This window comes from Danio rerio, chromosome 19 (assembly GCF_052040795.2).
Source record: "Danio rerio strain M-AB ecotype USA chromosome 19, GRCz13ab, whole genome shotgun sequence".
Classification (NCBI taxonomy): domain Eukaryota; kingdom Metazoa; phylum Chordata; class Actinopteri; order Cypriniformes; family Danionidae; genus Danio; species Danio rerio.
The window spans coordinates 38,633,492-38,658,699 of NC_141039.2; the positions used below are offsets into that span (position 1 = coordinate 38,633,492).

At 36.1% G+C, this 25,208-nt stretch overlaps 1 protein-coding gene across 2 annotated transcripts in view; it reads right to left on the reverse strand.

Annotated features, from left to right (window-relative positions):
- Nucleotides 1-25,208, reverse strand: part of csmd2 (CUB and Sushi multiple domains 2) — a 543,176-nt gene that overhangs the window by 368,386 nt on the left and 149,582 nt on the right. For both annotated transcript variants that reach the window (XM_087295937.2, XM_087295938.2), the window contains exons 4-5: nt 20,942-21,136; nt 7,945-8,152 (exon numbers count right to left, since the gene is read on the reverse strand). In XM_087295937.2, the coding sequence (XP_087152063.2) occupies nt 7,945-8,152; nt 20,942-21,136 (403 nt within the window). The remainder of the gene's footprint in view (nt 1-7,944; nt 8,153-20,941; nt 21,137-25,208) is intronic.

Consider the following 25,208-nt stretch of genomic DNA (forward strand, 5'->3'; position numbering starts at 1 on the left):
TTAATTAGCAAAAAATATAAATATCACAAATGTAAACATAGGATAAACTGGTTACATTGTAACCCTGTATCATAACAACACACTACATGACAAGATTTGCCGTAATAGGCAATTTGGCTGTTTGCACCAAATGAAACGACAGAAAACTAAATACAGCCATTCAGAAGCACAAAATAGTACACTTACTGCTCTTCGACAAAATGGTAAGGTTTATAATCTAATTAATACACATTAAACCTCTTTAATATTATGCTGAACTGATATATGTTGGTTTGCACTGAGTCACAGTTCTAAAGTTTCTAAAAATTTAGAACAATTTATTTTATTTTTAAGATCTGAGGTGATCTATCTGCTGCTGCTTTCAGTAAAATGGCAATCAATGTCATGTAAAAAGGCATTCAAACTTACATTATTAGTATTTAAAACAGAATAAAGCACAAGAGGTGCACCTGAGGTACAGTAAACATTGTCAGTTTATCTAGTTGTTCAACTCTAAAAAATAAATTTCAGGTGCTGGTTAGAACAAAAACTCCTTTTAATATGAGAAAATATTCTATTGCGTGCCATTGCTTTTATTTAGAACACGATTTAAGTCAGCCTTTAGGCTCGACAGTCAGGCACACTACTGTTGGTGTTGTCAATCTGCGCTTGCGTGTCTTAAAACAGGTGTGCAATACCTAATTCAACCACTGGGTGTCAAACTTACATACTGCACCTTTCATAGAAAAAAGACCTATGCATATTGTTTTTTTGCACACAAAGTGTGCTTTTTCCTCCCATGGATTGCGTGCTAATGACCACTTGTTATCGATTTCAAGACCCGCATTTATTGGAGTAAAAAGTGAGCTTTTGTGCGCACATACAATCTTATAAATTCAGATCAATGCAGACTTGATAGAATTGCTTGAATTCCCTGAAAAGCTATATCAAACAAGCTTTTTCTGTATTTTGTTTCAGAAAATGTGCATGTCAATTGAGTATATTTTCAATTTGCAATTTCAATTCATGAAATTGTGCTAAAAATAGTATTTGATGAAATCAAAGCATTTGACCGGACACCAAATGGCCAAAAACATGTGAAGATCCACTTCTAATGAGCTATTTTGGCTAAATTTCCTTACAGAATAATTTAAATGTTTTAGCACACATTCATGTTTTTAAAACACATTCATTTACATTCCCAAAAGTCAAATCCAACATGTACAAAACAAGAATCATCCAAAAAGTATTTGATCATGATCCTGACTGGCCTGAACAACTTTTGGATCAAATAAATAACAGGAATAACAATAATAACATATCATGATGGTGCAGTGGGTAGCATGATTGCCTCACAGCAAGAATTGTCGCTGGTTCGAGCCCCGGCTGAGTCAGTTGGAATTTCTGTGTGGAGTTTGCACGTTCTACCCATGTTACGGTGCTCAGATTTCCCCCACAAGTAAAAACACATGTGCTATAGGTGAACTGAATAAGTTAAATTGGTCATAGTGTATGATTGTGAAAGAGTGTGTATGGGCATTTTCCAGTATTGGGTTGCAGCTGGAAGGGCATCCGCTGCGTAGAACATATGCTGATGGGTTGGCAGTTCATTCCGCTGTAATAGTAATAATAATAATAATAAACATTAATTATTAGTTGTTGTTAAATTACTGTTGTTGTTGTTGTTGTTGTTGTTCATCCATTATTTTACAAAACTTTGCAAAATAATTCAAATAAATAAATAACATTTCCTCCTGTGATTTTCTGCTATTTCTTTAAATTAATCTGAAAATGCTCAAAACGCAAAATAATAATAATAAAAAAATAATAAATTAATAAATAAATAAATAAATAATAATAAGCCACAGAGCACTTTTGCTGCACATTCTCACCAAGTCAAGTGTACTACATTATTTTAAAAGGTCAACTTAAACTATCTGAAACTAGACAGATAAACTCTTTCATTACAAATTCATAAGCATGTTCTTCTGCTGAGCAGGCCAACCTTGCTGATATAGTTTCTGCTGCTCTCTGGATCTGTGCTGGAGCAGATAAAGAGGCAATGGAGTGATTTTGGAGTGATTCATTGGTGACCCTGCTGCTCTGCTCAATACAGGCAGGCAGAAGACTGAGTGTCCGGTGTTGTTTGCAGGGCACACAGTCACGTCTCGTGCCACTCAAACGTTCAGGTCCTGACATGAGCAGCACTGTTTTTCTTCCTGATCACTTGTATATTGATTTTTGCATGCAGAGTCTGGGTTTTCTTCTTCCGGGGGTTGTTTCTGCAAAGATGACCACTTCGTTTAGATTCAAGACCAGTGTTATGTGTGTTTGAGCAATGTGAGCTTTAGCTCTATAGGTTCACAATCATGTAACTCTACTTATACAGACTGGCAGAAACAGTATATCTGTGAAACATTCATTCATTACATTACATTGTAAATATTTTAATTAAATGTATACATTAAACTGATGTAAAAAGTTTGAAAACAGTAGCATATAAATGTGTGATTCTATGATTCTCAATCTTTAATTTAATTTAATTTAATTTAATTTAATTTAATTTAATTTAATTTAATTTAATTTAATTTATAAATTAAATTAAATACATTAATTTATTTTCTAATTTTGCCTTTATCCCTTTATTAATCAGGGGTCGCCACAGTGGAATGAACCGCCAACTTTCCAGCATATGTTTTACACAGCGGATGCCTTTCCAGCTGCAACTAATCACTGGGAAACACCCAAACGCTCTCAGTCACACACATACAGTACACTTCGGACAATTAAGCTTGCCCAATTGACCTATAGCACATGTCTTTAGACTTGTGGGGGAAACCAAAGCAACCTTCTTGCTTAATTTAATTTAATTTAGTTTAATTTAATTTAATTTAATTTAATTTAATTTAATTTAATTTAATTTAATTTAATTTAATTTAATTTAATTTAATTTAATTTAATTTAATTTAATTTAATTTAATTTAGGACTAGAAAGGGCTTGTTTTTAGGCCATGCACAGGTTGAGCCCTATGTGTGCACGTGCCTGCAGCTCGCTCACTGAGCCTTGTCGAGCGAGTTCTTACTCCCCTATAACTAGTCACACGCTCAACAGAAAAGGCTGCAATTGGCTCTAACGCTCGGGAGCTGTTCACCGGAGTATTTTTATGCGCATTTCACTGCGCGTTCACTGTGTATCAGGATTGCGTTCTGATGCACACATCATTTATTAAATAAAGAAAATATTCACGCAGCTTCTCCTACTGCAGCAAATTCAGTTTTTACCTTTAATATTTGGTGCCAGTTAACCAGGAAGTGATGATTTTGTTCTCTTTGAAATATAAGCTTCTGCTGTTCTTTATTTCAGTGAAAGTGTCAGTGAAAGCAAACAGTGTCCAGCAAACACAGTGAATTGTGCAGAGTTTCAGCATTAAGTAGTTGGAGCGTTTTATTTACTCACGCTCGACTCCTTCACCATAGTAAGCTACCGCAATATACCACATATGAGATGAATGACGCCAGTACGTAATAACTGGTTAGGATTTATCGTTGAACCGATCCAGAAATTGTCGGCATTTACATCGTAGTGCACTGAAGAATCAATTTTAACACCCCTACTCTTAACATTACTTTAAATACGATGAAAGCAGGGCTACCTAAAGCAGAATTTCCTCGATTTACATTTCATAATAGATATACAAATCTTATTAAAAGTACCATATCAATAAATACGCTTTAGGTAAATCTTACTAATGAAATTAAAGATCATTTATTTTATTTCCTGTTAACTTTAAGCCTTCACAAGCCTTTACTCTGTTTAGTTTAACATGCCGTTTTCATAAAATCCATTTACCAAATAGTCCTGAACATCTAAAGACTCTGAAAAACCTTTAGAAATTAAAACTAACCTGTCCTTCCACCTGATAAGGTGCAATGATTGGCTGCTTAGACATCACCCCATGGTTCTTTTGTTCATTTTTAGGCATTTTCATTGGTTAATTGCCCATGAATTCCTAGAGCTGGGTCATTCATTCCTGCTTTATTTACTCTCCCTGAGGCTTCTAGAACATGCCAAGGTCGACCGACAGCATCTCGTCTCCCTCCGTCTGCTTGCTCCTCACCCTCTGTTAATTGCCTGTTTAATTAAGGGCTCAGCAGTGACCCCAAGCATGATGGCAGCAAAGGGGACAGAGAAAAGTGGGGTCTATCGATCGCCTCCTCTGGCCAGGAACAACCTTTCTTCTTTGCACTCCTTCGCTGACCCTCAGAGAGCGTGACGGAGAGGTAGATGCACGTCCACGCTTCACAAATCCAGTGAAAAGTGTCACAGCTCAATAAGGCCTATGCTTGTAAAAAACTAGAACCCTGCAAGAGGGAGGACTCCTGGCACCACAGTAAATGGGCTACTCTAATTGGTCTACAGACATAAGGTGCTAATTTACATGCTCAGATATGCAGGTTATTGTTCAGAATCTCCACTCTTGGGTTTTAGTGTTTTCAGAATAGCTCATTTTAGAGCGTTTGTTTCTTAACCTGCTGGTTTTCTGCCTTGGTTTGATTGATTTAGGCATATGTGAGCATGGCAATCATGCTAAAACAATTGCTCAGAGATCAGCTGAACAAGGGGGTCTCTACCCAATTGAAAATAAATGCTGTAGCGGTTTACTTGTGGTAAGAAATAACCTGGATCCAATTGACATATGAATAAAGCAATATGATGATTTCAAAAGGGAAATGTGTTACATAAAACAACAGCAGTGCCAGGTTCCTTAAGAGAGCAACATCGGTAATAGGAGCTGAAAACCAATGCAAAGACTGGTGGTGATAACCACTGACTAGCCATTGACTTCAACAGTATTTTCTTGTACTATAGATTAATTATTGTACTATCAAAATTAACGCCCCATTCACATGTTAGTGTCAATGCTTCCCATTGGGTGATGTCAAGCATTGTTATAATGAATTGTGGGTCCATCGGTGTTGCTCGCTGCAGAAGTTGGAACTTTCTCAACTTTTCAAGCACCAACGGAAGCATCAGCCAATCAGATCGCTGTATGCAAATACACCAGCTCAGACAGTAGCCGATTGCGGACTAATTTCATTGGATGACGCTGCTATGACAATCGCATCAAACCCAATTTCAGACACACCCTCCGTCAAGCGTCGACACTGTGAATCGGGTGTAAAAAACACATTAATTTGGGATTTGGTGAGTAAATTCCCACTTCTCAAATGATCAAGGAAATGGGCCTTGCTCGGAAAGCATAGTGTAAGTGCGCCCTAAGACTCGTTTCCACTATTGTGCCCAACCATTCTAAGAATTGTCAAGGTAACATTACAAACCATTCTCATTGCAGAATTTAAGGCATTGTTAGACAGGCATGCTAAACTGGTTCTGACAGTATTGCCTGGCGAAAATGCCCTTTTTTATTTATTTCGTTTTTGTTACTTAATGAAGTAAATATGAGAAAAAATCACCAAAGAGTCCCCAAATATCTTATACTTGTCCATATTGCTGTTTACGTTACACTTTCATTACCAAGGCAACGAGTTTTGTTTAAAGCACCACAGTGGAAAAGGAAATCTTTTCTGTGCTAACTGGACAGGATCTGCAATAAAAGGTATGGTTAAGCAAACAGAACAATTCGACCTCATAGTGGAAAAGCAGCATAAGAGGTGGATGCAGATTATGGGGCCAGGAATCTTAAATTCTTTAGTCAATAATGGTAAATTTGTTTTTTGCTTTTTTTGTTGTTGTTGTCAGATTTAACTACCACCAATCTCATTATAGAGTACTACCCAAAATTGTCCAACCTTCGGGAAACTTCCTCATTTCCCCATTGCACTCCTAAGACCACAATTCCAACCTAATCTTATGCTAATAGAGTCACATATTTAGGCCCATTGCCTGATACAAAAAAGTCCATGTACTGATCCAATAAGAATTTCTGAGAGCCTGTTACTGTACTTAATGAGTGTGAAAAGGAAATTGTGTGAACAGGAAGGCTAAGAGACCAATAAAACCATTTTCATAAATGAACAGTACTCCTGTGCTCCCCAGACAAGGTTTGCGATGGACTGCAACACTTTTTATACCCTCTATTTGGTCCAAGCTCTGTGCGCATTATGTGCTGAATAATTGAATCAAGCTGTGATTTGGTTCTGTTCCATTGAACGAGTGCTGAGATGTTTCATGACTGTGTGGTTCTCCTGGCTTCAACTCTCTCGTAAAACAACCACCCGCTGCCAACAGCACCACAGCAAGCACTCTTGCTATATATATAGTACTTTTCTGGGCCCTCAAAGTGCAAATTTGGGGGAAATCACCCCAACCACTAGAAGTGCACTGTATCCATCTGTAGGGCGTTGCAGCAGCAATTCTGCACAAGACCACAGTCCAGCTTACTGGTGGAGAGGAGACAGAGTGATGAAGCCAACTGATATAAGGATGGTTGGGAAACCATGATGGACAGACTAGTGGGCAAGTTTGGCCAGAATGCCATGTACATTCACCTACTCTTTTGATGCTGTGTTCACACCAAATGCGAAACGTGTGAATAAATAGCACTATTTACATGTAAATAGATGCGTGAACATTTTGAGTTTACTCAATTCGTTCACACGTCAAATTCGATTCATTTGCACGTCAAATTCACGTCACAATAGACGCGGATTTACATTAAGGGCAGGGTTTCTGTCTGTCGGGTCACTCAAGTTTTGTTGCTAAATGGCTAACATGGATATTACTGAGAGAACAGCTGTGCTTGTGTGTTTTAGGAATGCTAAAAAACAGTGTATATTTATTCGGCGCTGTGTCTGAGTCCACTAGATCCTTTGAGGGTTCATCAACTCCTCCAGAAAATATACCTGGATGATGGAGGCTTTCACTGATGCTTCTAACTAAGCCGAGCCCAGTTTGATGAATTGTTGTCCAGTGTTGCCAGGAGGACTTGCCCTTGGGGCAACAACAACAGGTGCTACATCATAATCACGCCCCTACAAGAGAAAGTTCCTGATTGGTTAACACGGCACAAATGTCCGCTAAAGTTCCGATTTTTCAACTTCTAACACAAAATGTCCATTAAGCACGTCAAACCCACAAAACACTCAACTAGTGTCACTTCATTCGCATCATTCCCCTCATTCAAATTGCCTCATTCGCGTGAACTGCACCGCAGGACGTCTATTTGTGTCTTTGCAAATCACTCACGCTTGATGCTTCATCCGCGTCTGGTGTTAAAGCAACATTAAAAGACAATCTGAAATTTTAATAACACCAGAGAGTCAGAACCTCAGTTTAGTGTCTCATCCAATGGACAGTACCAAAGACCATAGAATACACAAGATATGTCACTCACATGTTTTGAATGGGGAAAAGTGTAATGGTCAAAATGGCTAATAAAGTGCCACCTTCTAGTACAGGAGCCAATCATCAATAGCTATAGACTGACGATTCTCCGGTGGAGGTGCTCGGACCAGACATGAGTTTCTGCAGATTTAGTGTGATTCAAACATTTAAAACATAAAATAAAGAGACCATTGCTGTTGGTGACTCCTAGTTTGAAATTTAATTTTAAGCTTGGCAAGCAATTTTGGGGAATTTGATGTTTCCCCATTCAAACAGAATGCTGAGCATGCTGCCCAAAGGCATTTCAAAGATGGCCGCTGAGTAAAATAACATTGACAATACTCACTGACAGAACAGTGTACCTATCACTTTGCTGTGGCACAAGGACCAACACAAACCATGGGGTGGCCTCGGTAGAACCATTTCAAACAGTAACTATATTTTCCCATGTGGTCTCTCATCCAGGTACTAACCAGGCACAACCCTGCTTAGCTTCAGATGGTGACCATGTGAGCTGCAGTAAGCTAGCTTACAGGCAATTCCAGATAAATGCCAGATAAAAGATAGACAATGAGCAGTGTACTTCAGTTCGCCTGAAAACCAAAATGCTAGGCACTCACCACTGAGATGATCCTTCTGTGCCGGTTATCTCCAGTACATCATAGTCTTCTTCCAATTGAAAGTCGGAGAAGACCAGAGCGATGGTGTCTCCTGGTTCGGCTAGGATGGTCCAGGTGCAGTCTGCGTTGTTGTTGTACTCCTGGGGGTAATTTGGACTGGTAATAACACCGCTTTGACCCCGTAAAGTGCCACCACAACCATCATCCGCTGTAAAGAGAGACAAAAATAACTGATTAAATCAAATTCATTGGTCGTCTGCAAGAGAAATGGATGAAAATAGGAAAATGATGAGATGTCGTGACACACAATGGCGGTCTTGAGGTTCCGGGCTACCCTTGCAGGCCAGTGATGCAACACACTGTAACATGGGGGTAATTAATTGAGAGCTATGTAAAATTCAGTTAATTATTTGTAGTCGAAACCTGTTCTGCTTCTTAAAAGTGTGTTAAGGAGACGATTATATAACAAATAGGCACTTAAAGGCTGCTGTGGTAATTGAGCCCCTTGGCTCTCTCAACCTTCCTTAGTGAATCAAATGCGATCTCTCTATTTTTCACTGTCTTGATGCTTAGACTTTCTTCCTGACAGCGAGTCCGTGAGGTGAAGCCAGCTGAGGGTGAAGGCGAAGCAACAGGCCCACTGACTTCACTCCCCCTCTGTTTTTCACTACACGTATCTCCCCTGAGAAAAGGAAGAAATCAAAACTTTTTGACATGAAGAAAAGTTGAGTCTGGATACCTGACCTCCTTTTCAGAAAGTCTATTCCCCGACATCACCTAAAGAGGTATTGTCTCTCGCATGACTTACATAAAACGAATTTTAAAAAGTTTAAAGACAAGCAGGCTGCAGATATAAACTGTTTTGTAGCTGCAATGCAAGTTATTTATCTGTCAGAGATTCAGAAAATGTACAGGTAAACAGAGACAACAAGGTATTAAGAACTTAGGTAGAAATCACCTTAATCATTAGGTGGAGAAATCTGAGCTGCTTAACTGCAGCGCTGGTACAGTATTTGGTCATCTCAGTTAAGCTTAATCAGGGAAGTGTAATATGTTATGCTTGACAGGGATAGAAGTACAATGTGTTCAGTCAAATGTTCTGCTGATGAAACATCTTGCCCAAAAAGCTCATGCGCTTTTTAAAGTCGCAAGATTCAAAATATCATGTTATCTCAGGTCTTTATAAAGAGTAAGTCTGTCCATTAAGGTTTATTTCTGTATTTTGACTTATTATTATCCTTACCAGAATAATGATTTGAGTGTAAAACATATTGTTTCAGATTTACATAATGGACTACCAATTATATATGTGTGTAAGAGTTAGTTACATGGAAATGAAAAACTACAAATATCACCATATAAGATTCAATAACATATTACTTACACAGACACACCTGGAGGAAACCAACATGAACACAGGGAGATCAAGGAAACTCAACACAGAAATGCCAACTGACCCGGCCAGGACTCGCACCAGAGACCTTCTTGGTGTGGGGCCACACACACCAATGGTGACACATACATAAACACTACCTGACAAATGTCTTGTTGCATATCCAAGTTTTAGGAACAGTAAATAATAACTGGACTTCTAGTTGATCACTTGTATCACAAGTGGCTTATATGAAAGAAAAATGCCTATAGACGGCGCTTATTTTAACAAAATAAAATATAATCATGCCTTGATTTTTAATAATTTAATTAGGACAATAAAGGTCTGAATTTGCTTAGGTAAAAGACTTGTCACTTAACAGAAATAATGTACAGTACCTTCATTTTATCCTAGACGAGCTCAATAATGTTCATTTCTGCTGATTGGGTTTGCCAATCCTGGAGCACCTTGACCTGCTTTGCTTTCAGAAACTTTGATGTTGAGGCTGAAGTATAATTAGCGCTATCCTGCTGAAGAGTTTGCCATCTCCTGTGTTTTGTAATGTAATGGGCAGCACAAATGTCTTGATACCTCAGGCTGGTCATCTTGCCATCCACTGGGCAGATCTCTCACACGCCCCCATGCTGAATGTAACGCCAAATCCTGATTTTCCTTCACCAAACTTGACTGATTTCTGTGAGAATCTTGGGTCTATGTGGGCTCCAATAGGTCTTCTGCAGTATGTGTGATGATTGAGATGCAGTTCAACAAATTATTCATCAGAAAAATCTACCTTCTGCCACTTTTACAAATTATCAACTAAAAGTCAAGTTACAACTGGGATTGACCACAAGACTTTTGTCAGGTAGTGTGTATATATGTGAAGTTTATTTATAAACTAAAATCGAGAGGATCACGTGAATATGATTTACCACAGCTGGTCCCACATAAGCTAATCAAAATCATCCAATCATATGATTCCTAAGTTACTATAAATAACCACAGTCTTCATTCTACATTGTATGTTTGTCTGGAAGAAACCTTCTTCCTCCTGTTCTCCCCATTTTTTTTTCTCATATATTAGGCGGCACGGAGGCCCAGTGGTTAGCACTGTTGGTCTAACAGCAAGAGCACCGCTGGCTCTGGTCCTCGCCGGGCCGGTAGGTGTTTCTGTGAGGAGTTTGTATGTTCTCCCTACTGTATGTCCGCGTAGGTTCCCCCCGCTTCTCCGGTTTCCTCCCACCATCCAAAGATATGCATCATATGTAACATACTAATTAAAACAGGCACTGTCTAGCTCCCTTCTCAAAGTAGTTTACCTTAGCTACTTCAGTTGGGGAGTTTTAGAGATCTATCTTAACCCTGGGCTCGAGGATCCCTTGAGTGCAGGGTTCTCTCCCAGGACAACATGCCAAACAAGCTTATGATAAATCATCAGCTAAGTGTGAACTCTTGAAATATTTTAATATATATGTAAATTCTTTTGTTGTTGTTGTTGTTGCTTTTAATAACTCTATTGTTTGTAAGTCATTTTGTATGAATAATAACAGCTGCCAAATGATTAAATTTACTGTAAATCTACTAAATGTTTCATACAATCTTTTTAACACATCCCAAATCATATAGTCTGAATGGCAGTGTACTTCTGAACTCTGCTTGAATGTAGAAAAAAAAAAAAAATCTGCCCTTTTGTCACACTTACAGTACACATGTGACACACAAAGACATCCCTGCTACATAAAGCCTCCACTTTGATATCTCCAGAAGAATGGTGAATTATGGGTGCACGCCAACTGAATGTGTTGCCTTCCAGGCAAGTAAAGGAGCAAAGAGCCTCAGTGTGAGTGAGTGACTGACTCATAATGATAACTAGGAGACTCTCTGGGGTAAAAGAAGGGTTGAGGGAGAAAGAGAGTGATGGCAGATTTGTTTAGAAGGCGTTGAGTTGGCGTTCATGTGTGTGTGAATTCGAGAGGGAGGAAGGAAAGAAAAAATGAGTCATCACACCTACCTAGCAGGCAGAATTCTCTCTCAGCAACCGAATAAACAAACTATCTGTCAGTGTGTGTGTGTGTGTGTGTGTGTGTATAAGCCTCACACAGGTGAAGGAGCCGCTTGTCACTGATGGGTGATGAGTTCTTCTCTGACAGGCCAGCATGGGATTCATTAGCGGTGACTGGCTAATCGCATGATTTCTTTTCTGTGAGTGGAAAACGGCGGGAGGACCGAGGCCCTGTCAGTCTTCCGGCGGATCCGTCACTCTTACATTTCCCCGGAGAGACATAGAGCATATGTGAGAGGAAGCCTCTGAGAGCTCGGGAACAGAGGGATGGAGAGGGAGAAAAGGGAAAAAAGCACAATGGAGGGAGGACCGGCTATTGGTATTCCAGCCGAGACTTTCCTTCACACTTCAGTAGAACCCGCCGATCACTGGACTTGTCTCTGCCTCTCAGTTTGGCTGTTTGATCTTACCAAGACTGTGTGACTTCATGTCTAAAATGCTAATATTTATAAAAGGCTTCATGAAAAAATTATTTAGTATTTGCAAAAACCTAAAAGCAATACTTGTATTGGGTCAAAAGGAATAGTGTATAGTGTTATAAATGATCAATGAGCAGTCAAAATTCATTATGCAAATAGATGGAAAAAAGACAACGGATTGCAGCTCTTTAGTGTGAATGAATAGATGGATGGATGGAGGGATGGATGATTGAATGAATGAATGAATCAATCAATCAATCAATGAATCAATTAATTATTCGATCAATCAATTAAAAATGTGTGTTTTTTAAAGATATTTAAATCTCCAGTTTATTTTAGGTCGGTTTGGTCTCTTTTAAAATAATTCTCTAGCTTTTATTCTGAAAATAGACATTAAACTGACCAGAAGAGACAGCAAAGTATATAATAAATTATTAGTATTTTAATATTTTTAAACATCACTTCAGTCATAGTAAGTCATTGAATTGAAAAAAAAAAACTTATTATAAAAGAAAAATACAAACTGTATATATTGTAATCAAGTTTGCTTAAGTTGAATCAAAATACTTCATAATAATAAAGCTTTTGATGTATTTTGGATTTAATAAAAGCACGTCTGGCGAACAGAAGACTTCTTTCAAAAACACCAACAAAATGATTTTGACTCCAAACAATTAGGCATGTAATGATTCACTCAACTCACCGTGAGATACTATTCGCAATACTATTGTCACGATACAATTTTGTCACGATTTGTTTAACAAAATTATTTGAGAATTAGAATTTTTTTTTTCTCAAATGCTGCACTTTTTTCCTTTTCTGCCAGAACTAAATTGAAATTTTAAAACAATTTCCAAATAAAAAAGAAGACAAACTAAAGAAAACTCTTTAATATAAAGAGTAAAACTGTAATAAGCAAACATTTTAAAAGATGTATAAACTAATTTGGAAAAAAAGGAACAATCAATACCTGGTTCCGGTCCACAGGGTTTGTTTGCCTATAACAACTTTTTGCATTTAGACGTCTGTGACAGTTGTTTTTCACTGTGCTGACAGTTTATGTGCATCATATTCATTGTTCTGTCAGTGTAAGTAAACATCTTTTTGCAGTTTTTGCACACAGTTTGTGTTTTGTGTGGTATTTTAATCTGTGCTAATGTGAAGGTAAAGCGAGTTTGCGGCTGTTAACACAGCGCCCTCTTCTGTTCAAATGTATCATGTATCGCGATTTGTTCGACATTTCTACCGATTTAAATCATTGGTAAATCATATATATATATATATATATACATATATATATATATATATATATATATATATATATATATATATATATACATATATATATATATACACATATATATTATACATTTATTATTTTATATTATATTTTTTTATTCGGAAATATGAAAATGGGAAAGTAGGTAGCACAATTGCTATATTAAAGAGTGATTATATATTAAAGAGTCTTCTTTAGTTTGTATTATTCTTTTTTTTTTTTTTAGCTATGGCAGAAAATATTTTATTTTGTAAAAAAAAGTGGTGGTTTGAGCCTCGGCTGAGTCAGTTGGTATTTCTGTGTGGAGTTTGCATGTTCTCCCCGTGTTTGCGTGGGTTTCTTCCAGGTGCTTCGGTTTCCCTAAAAAATTGTCCGTAGTGTATGTATGTGAATGAGTGTGTATGGATGCTCCCAAGTGATGGGTAGCAGAGGGAAGGGCATCCTCTGTATAAAACATGTGCTGGATAAGTAGGCGGTCCATTCTGCTGTGGCGACCCCAGATTAATAGAGGGACTAAGCCGAAAGGAAAATGAATAAATGAACAAAATATGAAACTGACCCATCATCGTCTGACAAGTGCTATCACCTAACACTCCTCTCTCTCAGGTTATAACATCCCATAGTTTGTACCATTATAAAACATTGCACTAGTGGAATGAACAATACTTAAATACACATGCAAATAATTCATCATTGTATGTCAAAACACATCGCTGTATAAATAAAAGCACCCACATTTATCTCATAACACTGGCCTCTTTCCTGACATCAACTGAACGGACCAGGATTTTAGATTTTAGTCAATCAAGTTTTCTTAATAAGCTCAAGCGCTCCTTTGAACTGCCCGAGGAAGTGACTTGTTCAATTGGCTTGGATAAATGGATGATGTGTGATGCATAAAGATCTAAGCTCCTACAAAAGATGCTCTGCCAGTGTTTCATGTCTCTTCATACCGCCTTCCTCGGGCAGTGCGGCTGCCATGGTAACAGTGTGCAGTGCCACCATAAGACCCGAGCGCCAACACCGACAGAGAACCAGAGCAGGGGAAAGAGGAGGAGAGGAAGCAGATTTTGGAGGGAGAAGAGATCTGACCACTTTTCACTTCTCTCTCATCTTCTCTAATCAACTTGCTCAGTAGGCCTTGGTATTGATTCAGAAGATCCAGATTTGATTTTCATTCACAAGAACTCAGTTTGTTTCAATTTGATTTGATCATTGATTCAATTCAGTGACTTTATTATATAATAGTCAGAATTATTAGTCCTCCTGAATTCTTACCTCCATATATTTTTTACCCAATATCTGTTTATTTATTTATTTTTTTATATTTTTTGGGGGGTTTTCACCTTTAATGTGTAGGACAGTAGAGATTATTGACAGGAAAGCATGGGAGGCAGAGAGAGGGGAAGGATCAGCATAGGACCGCGAGGCGGGAACCAAACTTGGGTCACCGCGAGCACCGGAGTGTATATGTCGACGCACTAACCACTATACCACTGGTGCCGACTACCTAATTTCTGTTTAAGTGTTAGTAACTCATTTTCAATAACTGATTTCTTTTATCTTTTCCATAATGACAGTACATGATATTTTACTAGATATTGTTCAAGATACTGGTATTCACTGGTAATAATCATAATTCTGCTAGCCCTGGTCTCCAAAAAAGTGCACATTTCTACTGACCCCAATGTTAAAATGGCCAACTTTACAGCTGAAGAAAAAGTTTACAGCCTAGTACAAAGAAAGATGTCGGTGTATATAGCTAATATTATACTTCATGACAACTGTGAGTGAATGATTTTCATCCATTTCATATATATTAAGTAATATTAAGTCTGCATAATCAAGGGCGTGGCTACTTGAGTGACAGTTAAGTCTCACTGGACGCCATGTCACCTTAGCTGATTCCGGCTGATTAGCTGCTGAACTCGACACATACAGTTGAAGTCAGAACCATTAGCCCCTCTGAATTATCCCCCCAGATTATTTTTCCCCGTTTTCTGTTTACCAGAGAGATTTTTTCAACACATTTCTAAACATAATAGTTTTAACTCATTTCTAAAAACTGATTTATTTTATCTTTGGCAAGATGACAGTAAATGATAGTTTACTAGATAATTTTCAAAACACTTCAATACAGTTTAAAGTGACATTTAAAGGCTTAAATAGGTAAATTAGGTTAACTAGGCAGGTCAGGGTAATTAGGCAAGTTATTTGATAACGATGGTTTATTCTGTAGACTGTCAGAAAAAAAAAATGCTTAAAGGGGCTAATAATTTTGTCCTTAAAATGGTGTTTAAAAAAATAAAAACTGCTTTTATTGTAGTCAAAATAAAACAAATAAGACTTTTTCCAGAAGAAAAAAAATAAACATCATTTGGGAAATGAAAATTTAATTTAATTTAATTTAATTCTAAGGGGGGCTAATCATTCTGACTTTAACTGTACATTGTATTTTTGTTTTGTTTCATGTGGTTTTACACAGTTAGTCCTTTTGGAATTATTTCCTACAATTATCAAATAATATGGCATGCTGTGTGCACTTAATTGTGCTCACAAATCATTCAAGAGGCCTCCATTTCCTAGCAAGTTCAACTTTTATACACTTAATGCCATCTCTATAAATGTATTTGTTTTATTTAAGATCATTTATCATTTATATTTTTCTTTACACCTGTAATGCACTCCAGAATCTGACAGATTGATTAGCTGTAGGCTACTAAAACACTTGTCTGAAATGTTGTCATACAGTGGTATGCCTGGATTTCATAAACAGCCCTGCATTTACTAACACAGACTATATTTTAAGTGTTTAGAAGACATTTGCATTTTCCTTATGTAGTGAAATGTCATAAGAACAATGCTTAGTGGCTCAATGTATTACATTACATGAAGTACACAAATGAGTCACAGGTAATGATGTATTAACAGTTTCTCCCAAAGAAAAACTAGTCTAAGCAAAATGCTAGCAGGCATCTGTACTCCACTCACGCTTTGCCTCTTTGCCGTTTTTTTGCCCCCAGTATCCCCAATTGGTACGATGATGCACAAACAAAATGGCACTAGTTGGCCACGCAGGCTTGTAGCATCATTTGCGCTCTTCAGAAACCTATGGGTGACGTCACGGATACTACGTCCATATTATTTACAGTCTACGAGCAAATCATTGTACAATGAAGGTTTGTTCTGTTGTTTTAAAACTGCTTTTATTCTAGCTAAAATAAAACAAATAATAAAATATTATAGGAAACAATGTAAAAAAAAATATTGCTCTGTCAAATATATTTGGGAAACATTTGAAAAAAATATATATCAATAAAGTCACAGGACTTTATATTGCACTTGGGGAGCCACAACCCACATTTACAAAAACCTCTGAAATATAGAAAAAAAAAAAAAAAAAAAACTCATGACATTTTAGAATTAATTTAAAATCGAACACTTTTTTTCAAAACGTTTTTTTTTTCACTCAGCCTTTGTGCTCAGGGTGCCATAGAGGGATGTAGGTCATGGCAGCAGCCCATCAGTTGGACATTTTCAATGCAGTATTCTGAATGTAACCCTACAGTGAGAGTGAATGAGCGGGTTGAGCGGGATTCAGAAAAGCTTACAGGCCAGAGATCTGAATATATTCATATTCATACAGTATGTATTCATTTGGGAAGATATTTATTAATGTATATCAATAATGCAGGCATATGAGCATATTAGATCAAATATTTATAATATGCTCTAAGAGAAATGGTAAATAAGGCAGTGTGGACGTAGAAGAGGCCTGAAAGATTTGCACTAATGAGGACAGAGAGGCTTCTGGAGGCTTTCTGACACAGTGAGACTCCTTTAAAAGAAATGACCGACCTAATGCCACCTTCTGGCCACCCAGAACCTCAGGCTGAGAGGAATTGTCTGCCGTAGGCGACTGCAGCTTTTTTTTTGCTGTTTTCTGTGCATGTAGAACTTTGGTATTTATAAATGCAGTAGAAGTTTATTAGCCCTCTTGTAAAACTATCATTCTTTTCCCCTAAATATTCCAAATATTTCCCTAGTCAGTGATGTTTTTAACAAAGCAAGGAATGTTTTAGTATTTCCCATCACACTGTTTTTCATCTGTAAAAGGTCTTGTTTCCTTAAGTTATTTAAATATATAAACCTAATAAACCTAGCCTTTAAAAAAATCACTTTGACTACATCAAAACTAGCAGCTTTTTTTTACTGTCATCATGACCAAGACAAATTATATATTATTATAAATGAGTTATTAAAATGAACCTTTAAATATATTGAATACTTATCTTCTTAATCTGTAAGATATGATAAACAATCATACATAAACAGAAACTGTTATCATTTTGAATTTGAATGAAACCAATAAGTAATAAAATGGTTTATGAGCTAATATAAGTAAATGAACAAAACTGAATGACTTTGAATCCATTATAATGTATTTAGGCATGATGGAATGAATTAGCAAAATTCATCAAATACAATATAAACTATACAATATACAAAATAACCATTTTTTACTCCTGTTATTTCATTAAATTCCATATGTACATACTCTACCAGTCAAAAATTTAGGGTCTTTTTTATGCTTTTTTATTTTTTTTTTAATTATTCTGTTCATCAAAGCGGCATAAAAAAGTTAAGTTGTTAAAATACTTATTTATTTATTACTTATTGTATGTAGTTTCCAATGAAATTATTAATCCAGCCATTATTGCTTTTATTACTATTACCAATAATAATAATTATTATTATTATTATAATAATATTATTATTATTATTACTATAATAATAATAATAATAATAATAACAACAACAATAATAACAACAACAACAACAATAATCTCTGAAGACTGGAGTGATGAAGCTGAAAATATACCATCAAAATCCCTAGAATAAACCAAATTAAATTAAAAAGCACTTTTAAACAGTTATTTTATAGTGCAATAACATTTCACAATTTTACAATTTGTAGTGTATATTTGATGAATTAAAAGCTGCCTTGTTGAGCAGGATTTAATCTTTTTAAATCAATTAAAAATTGCACTTACTCTCAATAAATCCAAACTACAAAATTACTTGCAAAAATACAATAGGAACTATCAAAAGTATAAACAAAAAACCGTCATTTCTTACTCAATGACACTACAGCACCACAGCAATGAAGCAGACACATTGTCAACATCTGGCAGGAGAAAGTGGAGTGGTGTAAGGATGAGAATCATAAAGGGACAAGAAGAACAAAAAGTGTACAATGTGAAAAAGAAGCCCGAGGGAAGGATGGCCGCCAGTGAGGGATAGTGGAGCTTCAGCACTGGCATGAGGGGGTCTTCTTCTGGCATCGGGTGTCTGAGCATGTGTGCCTTTACGTGGGCTTCCTGTCCCCCAGCCCGGGCACAGATGGCCCTGGTTCATACTGGCCTGCGAAAAAGACGCTCACACTCGATCTGGAGACCACAGCCACTCGCATATGTCTAATACATTATACATGCTATTATCTGTGGAGTACTTTGAATTGTTTTATTGACTGTAAGACCGGTGTATGTTTTTACAAGAGCACTCATGCATGTACAGAGCTCATTAATGCATATTTATGAGCCTCTCTTTTGAGTGTAACTGACTCAACTAAATATGTAAGCATTTCATATCTGCTGACTATTCGGTTAGCCCCTCCCCTCGAAAGCAGATGAGCCAATGGTATCTTTAGGTTTCACCACAGAGAAAGAGATTAGAAGACTTCGGTTTAATAGTGCTTATGCTACAAAAGTCATAAAACAATGCACTTGTGGTTCTAAGCAATGGAATTGATTTATTTCATTAAAACAGAACAAAGCAAAGCAAAGCAAAGCAAAACAAAACAAAACAAAACAAAACAAAACAAAACAAAACAAAACAAAACAAAACAAAACAAAACAAAACAAAACAAAACAGGTTTCTTTGTACATGGAATACTCGGTTAGGTGGATTTGGTTATTGACAATTTGACACGATCCAGGATCGTTTCGTTCTTCAAAACTGATCCGAGAGTTGTTGTCATGGCAACAGTTCAGGTAGCTCAAACCTGGTCGGGAGCATGTTCAATTCATATAAACAGGATTAGATTGGGTGATTTCAAGCAAAGATAATACAGAAAGTATGTACCTAATTCTGATATTTTCCTACAGTAGTAGTTATATACACTTGGGAAAATAGCCCATATTTTTTTAACCATATATATAAAGCAATAGTTATTTATAAAATAAATAAAGTTCTCATTACAAAGTGCTTAGACTAGTTCTTTACACCAATTAAAAAAACGGCTAAAATAATACTACTATAATAAGTAAAATCCGCTCTAACTGTAAAACTAAATAAATTGCTCTTAACACATGAAATGGGTCAAGCATGCAGCCCACAAGGTGTAAGTTATTGCGTATCATACTTAAAAAAACGTTTACCACTAATTTTATGTAATTTAGCTTACATGGATAATTAAATATTGATCAGATGATGTCATAACGCTGCTGTGCTGTCAGCCAATCGTTGCATTGCTGATCAAGATTTCGAGGATCGATAGATCAGTCCTTCACAACACACACAGCGATCTCAGATCAGTTCATCCAGACATTTTAATCTGAACTTGTTTGAAGAACCAAATTAGCCAGAGATCAGTTATCCGGATTAAAAGATCCAGGATTTGCCAATTCATCCTAGATCACTTAAGCGAGCTACGAAGAACTGACCCCAGAACAGAACAATAAGATATTAAACAAAAAAAAACAAAATAAATCAAAGCAAAGTAAAACCAAAAGCAAAGCAAAAATAAATTAAATGAAACCAAAGTAACAAAACAAAACAAAAACAATAAACAAAAGAAATGAAAACAAAGTAAAATAAAACAAAACAATGAAATGAAACTAAAGAAACAAAACTAAACTAAACAAAATGAAACAAAACTAAATAAAACAAAATAAAAAGAAAAACAAAATGAAACAAAGTGAAACAAAACAAAACAAAACGAAATGAAAAAAAAACAAAGAAACAAAACAAAAGAAAGTTTAACTAAACCAAAGAAATTAAATGAAATTAAAGAAACAAAAACAAAACAAAATTAAATAAAACAAAACGGAACAACAAAACAAAATGAAAAAAGTGAAACAAAAAAATTAAAAATAAATTCAAAAGAAAAAGAAATTTAGTGTCATTCAAAACTAAAGACACAAAAAAGGAAATTTAATGAAACAAAACAAACAAAACAAAACAGTAAAACAAACTAAATAAATTTAATGAAATCAAAGATACTAAACAAAATAAAATGAAAATAAACACAATTAATTGAAATGAAAAACAAAACGAAACAAAGTGAAGCAAAACAGAAAAAGGAAAAAAAAATCAAAACAAATTATTATTATTAATTAATAATACCTAAATTATTATCATTTTTCAATTTTGTTTCATTTTTCACCAAAGAAAGCAACAAATACAAAAACATGCTTATAAGGACTTGAAGGTGAGTAAGTATAGAAAGCATTTTCATTGCTGGGTGAACTCCCTCTTTAATATTTGGCCCGGAACTGTCAGGATGTTTATAAAGCATTATGACGAAAAGCATTTGGATATTGTTTCCCCTTAGGCAACAGCTTACAGGCTAACACGTGACCTCGCTGTCTCACACAAGACGTCTGTGTGGCTTTCACATGTCGGCAGGTATCAGCTCAGGGGCTCTACTGTGTCTCATCCAGGAAAAACAGAACTGTGCATCCAACCTGCTACTAAACGCTGGGGTATCTGTCAGCCCTGATAAAGACACTCTTTAACCTTTTCCTGAGCTTCTCTTAAGGATCTTTAATCCCACATGATTCAACCAGAGGACCCAAACTCACCTCGGCAGTAGGGCAGAGGGAAGTCCCAGGCAGCGGTGCCGGACGATGTGGCCAGGCAGGAGAGCACGGTGTGGCCCTCCAGAACATATCCCTGGTTGCAGCTGTAGCGGATCTTGTCCCCGATGTTGAAGGTGGATCCCTGCTGCATGCCGTTGAGCAGCTGGCCTGGATTTCCACATGTGTAGCTTGGAAGAGCTAGAATGAAGTGACAGAGAAAAAATTATTATTTATTAAGTAATTGAAACAGATTTTTAATACATTGCATTTACAAAAAGTTATACATACACACACACGTCAAAATTATTGGCCCCCCTTTATTTATTTTATTAATATTTTCATAATTTTCCAAATTATATTTAACAGAGCAAGGACATTTTTACACTATTTGCAATAATAATTTTTCTTCTGGAAAAAAGTCTTACTTGTTTTATTTCAGCTAGAATAAAAGTTTTAAAAAAACATTTTATAGTCAGTAGTACTAGTATCTTGAAAAAAATCTAGTGAAATATCATCTACTGTCATCATAAAAAAGATTAAATAAATGAGTTATTATATTTATAAATGTGTTAAAAAATCTTTTTGTAAAAAAATGGGAGGAAAATAAACAGGGAGGGCTAAAAATGCAGGATGGCTAATAATTCTGACCTCAATTTTGTTTTATTTATCTCCAACTGAAACATTTTACAATATATCAACTCACCAATTTCAACAAATAAATAAATACTGAATAGTTTAGAGGCACATGACATATATCAATTTCCACAAATTCCCACGATTGATCAGCATTTAAATTGCCATTCAATTGATCGATTAATTGTTGACCTTAATATTGCAAGATGTTTTGTGTAACTGTTAAGCCAATTCCATGTCAATTATCGGAAGTTCTAAGCCATTTTCGGTGTTCTCTGAAAATTCTGTAAATAGCCGAATCACTGAAACTTCAATTTATAGCAATTTACAGGGCTTTTAACTGCCAAAAATGAGGGTTTTCAAGCAATGCTAACAATAAGACAAAGTTTTGGCATAAATAAAACAGTAGAATGAATGAGGGAAAAAAATAAATGACTGACAATTCAATAGAACCATTTAATGATTACAGATTACACGTAATGACTAGTATACAATTTAAATAGTCACGTCTCAAATGTAAACATTGACAATTGAGTCAAACTCCCCACAAAATGCCAACTGGCCCAGCCAGCGCTCGAACCAGCAACCTTCTTGCTGTGAGGAGACAGTGCTAACCACTGAGCCACCATGCCACCCCCCAAAATTAACATACATGCATACATACAGTACTTATATATATATATATATATATATATATATATATATATATATATATATATATATATATATATATATATATATATATATATATACACAATACCTATATATGCAAGTAGTTCCGGTCACTTTTAATCACAGTTTGAAATAAATGCACTGGCCTCAAACATTTGTGCTAACTACAGTAACTCAGTGACAGATGCTGGAGGCTTCAACAATGTACACTTCACAAGGGTGTACACCTAACCAACAAATATGCTCAAAACTACATGCGAAGAAGTAGCTTACACATGTTACTATGAGCTATTAGATATGCCCTTGTCGTTTACATGCACACATTAAAGTGAGACCTACGTAATGAAAATTTAGACAAACATTGTGCTAAAAAGACCAAATTAGTTAAACATGCCAAAGGACCATGGCATAAACGGGGTAATCAAGGGCCTGTTATGTGTTAAATTATTTTAAATGTACTTTGTACAGGCAACCAACCTCAGCATCACGTCATTTATGTATGTATGTATGTATGAATGAATGTATGTATATGTGTGTGTGTATGTATGTATGTATGTATGTATGTATGTATGTATGTATGTATGTATGTATGTATGTATGTATGTATGTGTGTGTGTATGTATGTATGTATGTATGTATGCATGTATGTATGTACTGTATATTCACTACCAGTGAACAAGACAATAAATACTGCCCTGATGAGCCTGTGTTATTAGTTTAATCAGTCATTGCTGGGAAATAACATACCTTGGAATGTCATGATTGACCAATTGAAATCAAGTATTCCAGAAAGCCATGTAATAATATGCTTTGAGCCAATTCACTGTTCCGGATCTGTTTTGACCAGAAAAGCCATGCTAATGCAATTTAGTTTGCAGGTAAACAACCATGCACACAAAACAAGCAGGCAATGGATTGTCCGTGCTTAAAGATCAGCCCTGCTAATGTCAATGGGCTGTTAGCAGAGATGGTACACTGCACTGGAGGAATCTGTCTTAGTAGTGCAGAGGAACGGCTGGAGACAGATAGATGGACTGACTGTTGATTGCATAAGCACTGATTAGGAGAGTGGTTTCATCATTGCACATGTGGGTACAGGCGAGAGCAAAAGGTTTAGAGCACACAAAACCACACATATCTATCGGTATGCCTGTAATGAAAGGGTTGCTAATATTGGAAAAATCTGATATTGTGATATTTTTTTTTCTGTGATAAATATTGCGATAATAATAATGTTTGACAAGGTAGTTTGACTAGCTCTTTTTGATGTTTTTTTTTTTTGCTATTAAGTTTAACAGTAGTCAGGTTCAAATATTGAATAATCACAATGCGGAAAAAAAAAATAATAATAATACTTTGCTTTGTCTTGTTTCTAGCAAAAATATAAAATAATTCCCAGATCAAGTAAAAATATTGTTTTGTTTTCACCTTTAGAAGAAATATGTAAAAATTAAGATTATTTTTTTTCCCTTAAAACAAACTAAATGATCTGCCAGGGTATGCAAAATCATCTTATTTTTGCTTTAGAATGTAAATATTTGGACAAGAAACAATTCAAAGTAATTCTAAGTAAGATTTACTTTTCATAAATCGTATAAATAATTAAATAAAATTCATCTTTTTTACACCTCCAAACATCATATTTTTTGTGTCCAAATGTGGTCAAATTTTAAACCCTCTTTCAAGAATTCACACTTAGCTGATGATTGAAAACATGACGTGTTTGGCATGCTGTCCCGGGAGAGAGCCCCGAGTTTAGAAGATCCTCAAGCCTGGGGCTCCCCCCCATTTGAAGGGTGAGAGGGGAGTTTAAGCTTAGGTAGGTCTTGAGAACTCCCCTAGTTTAGTTATGGCTTATGACATTATAGATTGCTATGGAGAGATAGACTTTTGACTGAAAGGCGTGGAGAGGATCCTGACCAAGAGCTTATCTATATAACCATACTAGAAGGATTTAGCAAAGACAACACTGGAAACCTAAACCTGAGCCAGATGGGCAGAGAGCCAAAGATGTAAGAGATAAATCTGTGAAAATATGCAGAGCAAAAACACGAGAAGGTGGAACTGCATGTGTAAAGCTTGACAACAGAAAACAAACTCTTCAGAAGTTGCTCTGAAGTCTGCTCTGCACTTTCTCGGCTTTATTATGTGCTAATGAAGTCTATTTTCTGGTATCCAAAACCTCCTGCCTGATTCATGGCTGATTAATGAAAAGGCCGGCACTACGACATACAAACTTGAACCAGTGACATTATTGCTGTGAGGCAACAGTTTTAACCACTGAGCCACCGTGCCGCCCTATCAAAGAAAAGGGAGGAGGAGTAAGGGTGGAAGGGCGGATTCTTCAAGCGGAAGATAATTAAGGTAAGAAACTCTGGTTATTTATAGTGTGTTAGGATTCATCCCATTGGTAAATCATGCGTTAGCTAATGAGGAACGCGCTGTGGTCAATCATATGCACATGAACCTCTTAAAATTAATTTTATAAATAAAACCTTATTTAAATGCACAGTCATGGGCCTTAAAAACACATACGTTAAAGTTATTTTTGAATTGCTTTACTAAACTTTCACTCTATATATGGTTAAACTTAGCAGTGACAATCACATGTTCTGTAGCTCCTATGATTTAGACTCAACATTGCATATCCTGTGATGTGACTATTGCAAATGCACACAATGTGATATCGATGCTTAAATGATGTATTGTGCAGGCCTAAAGCATACTGAATAAAACTATAAAAAGCTGAACGAGTTAAGTACTCCCTTAACCATTAATTAACTTGATTGAATGAGTGGCGGGAGTATGAGCTGGAATACTAACTATCTGTCGCTGATCCACCAGAATTGTTCAAAAGATTTATTTTTTTTTTCTGCATATACATAAATCATAAATGTATAATAGCTCTTTCTCTCTTTCTTAAACAAGCCCTGCTGGTCTTGAGGGACTTTAAGTATTCTGTGCA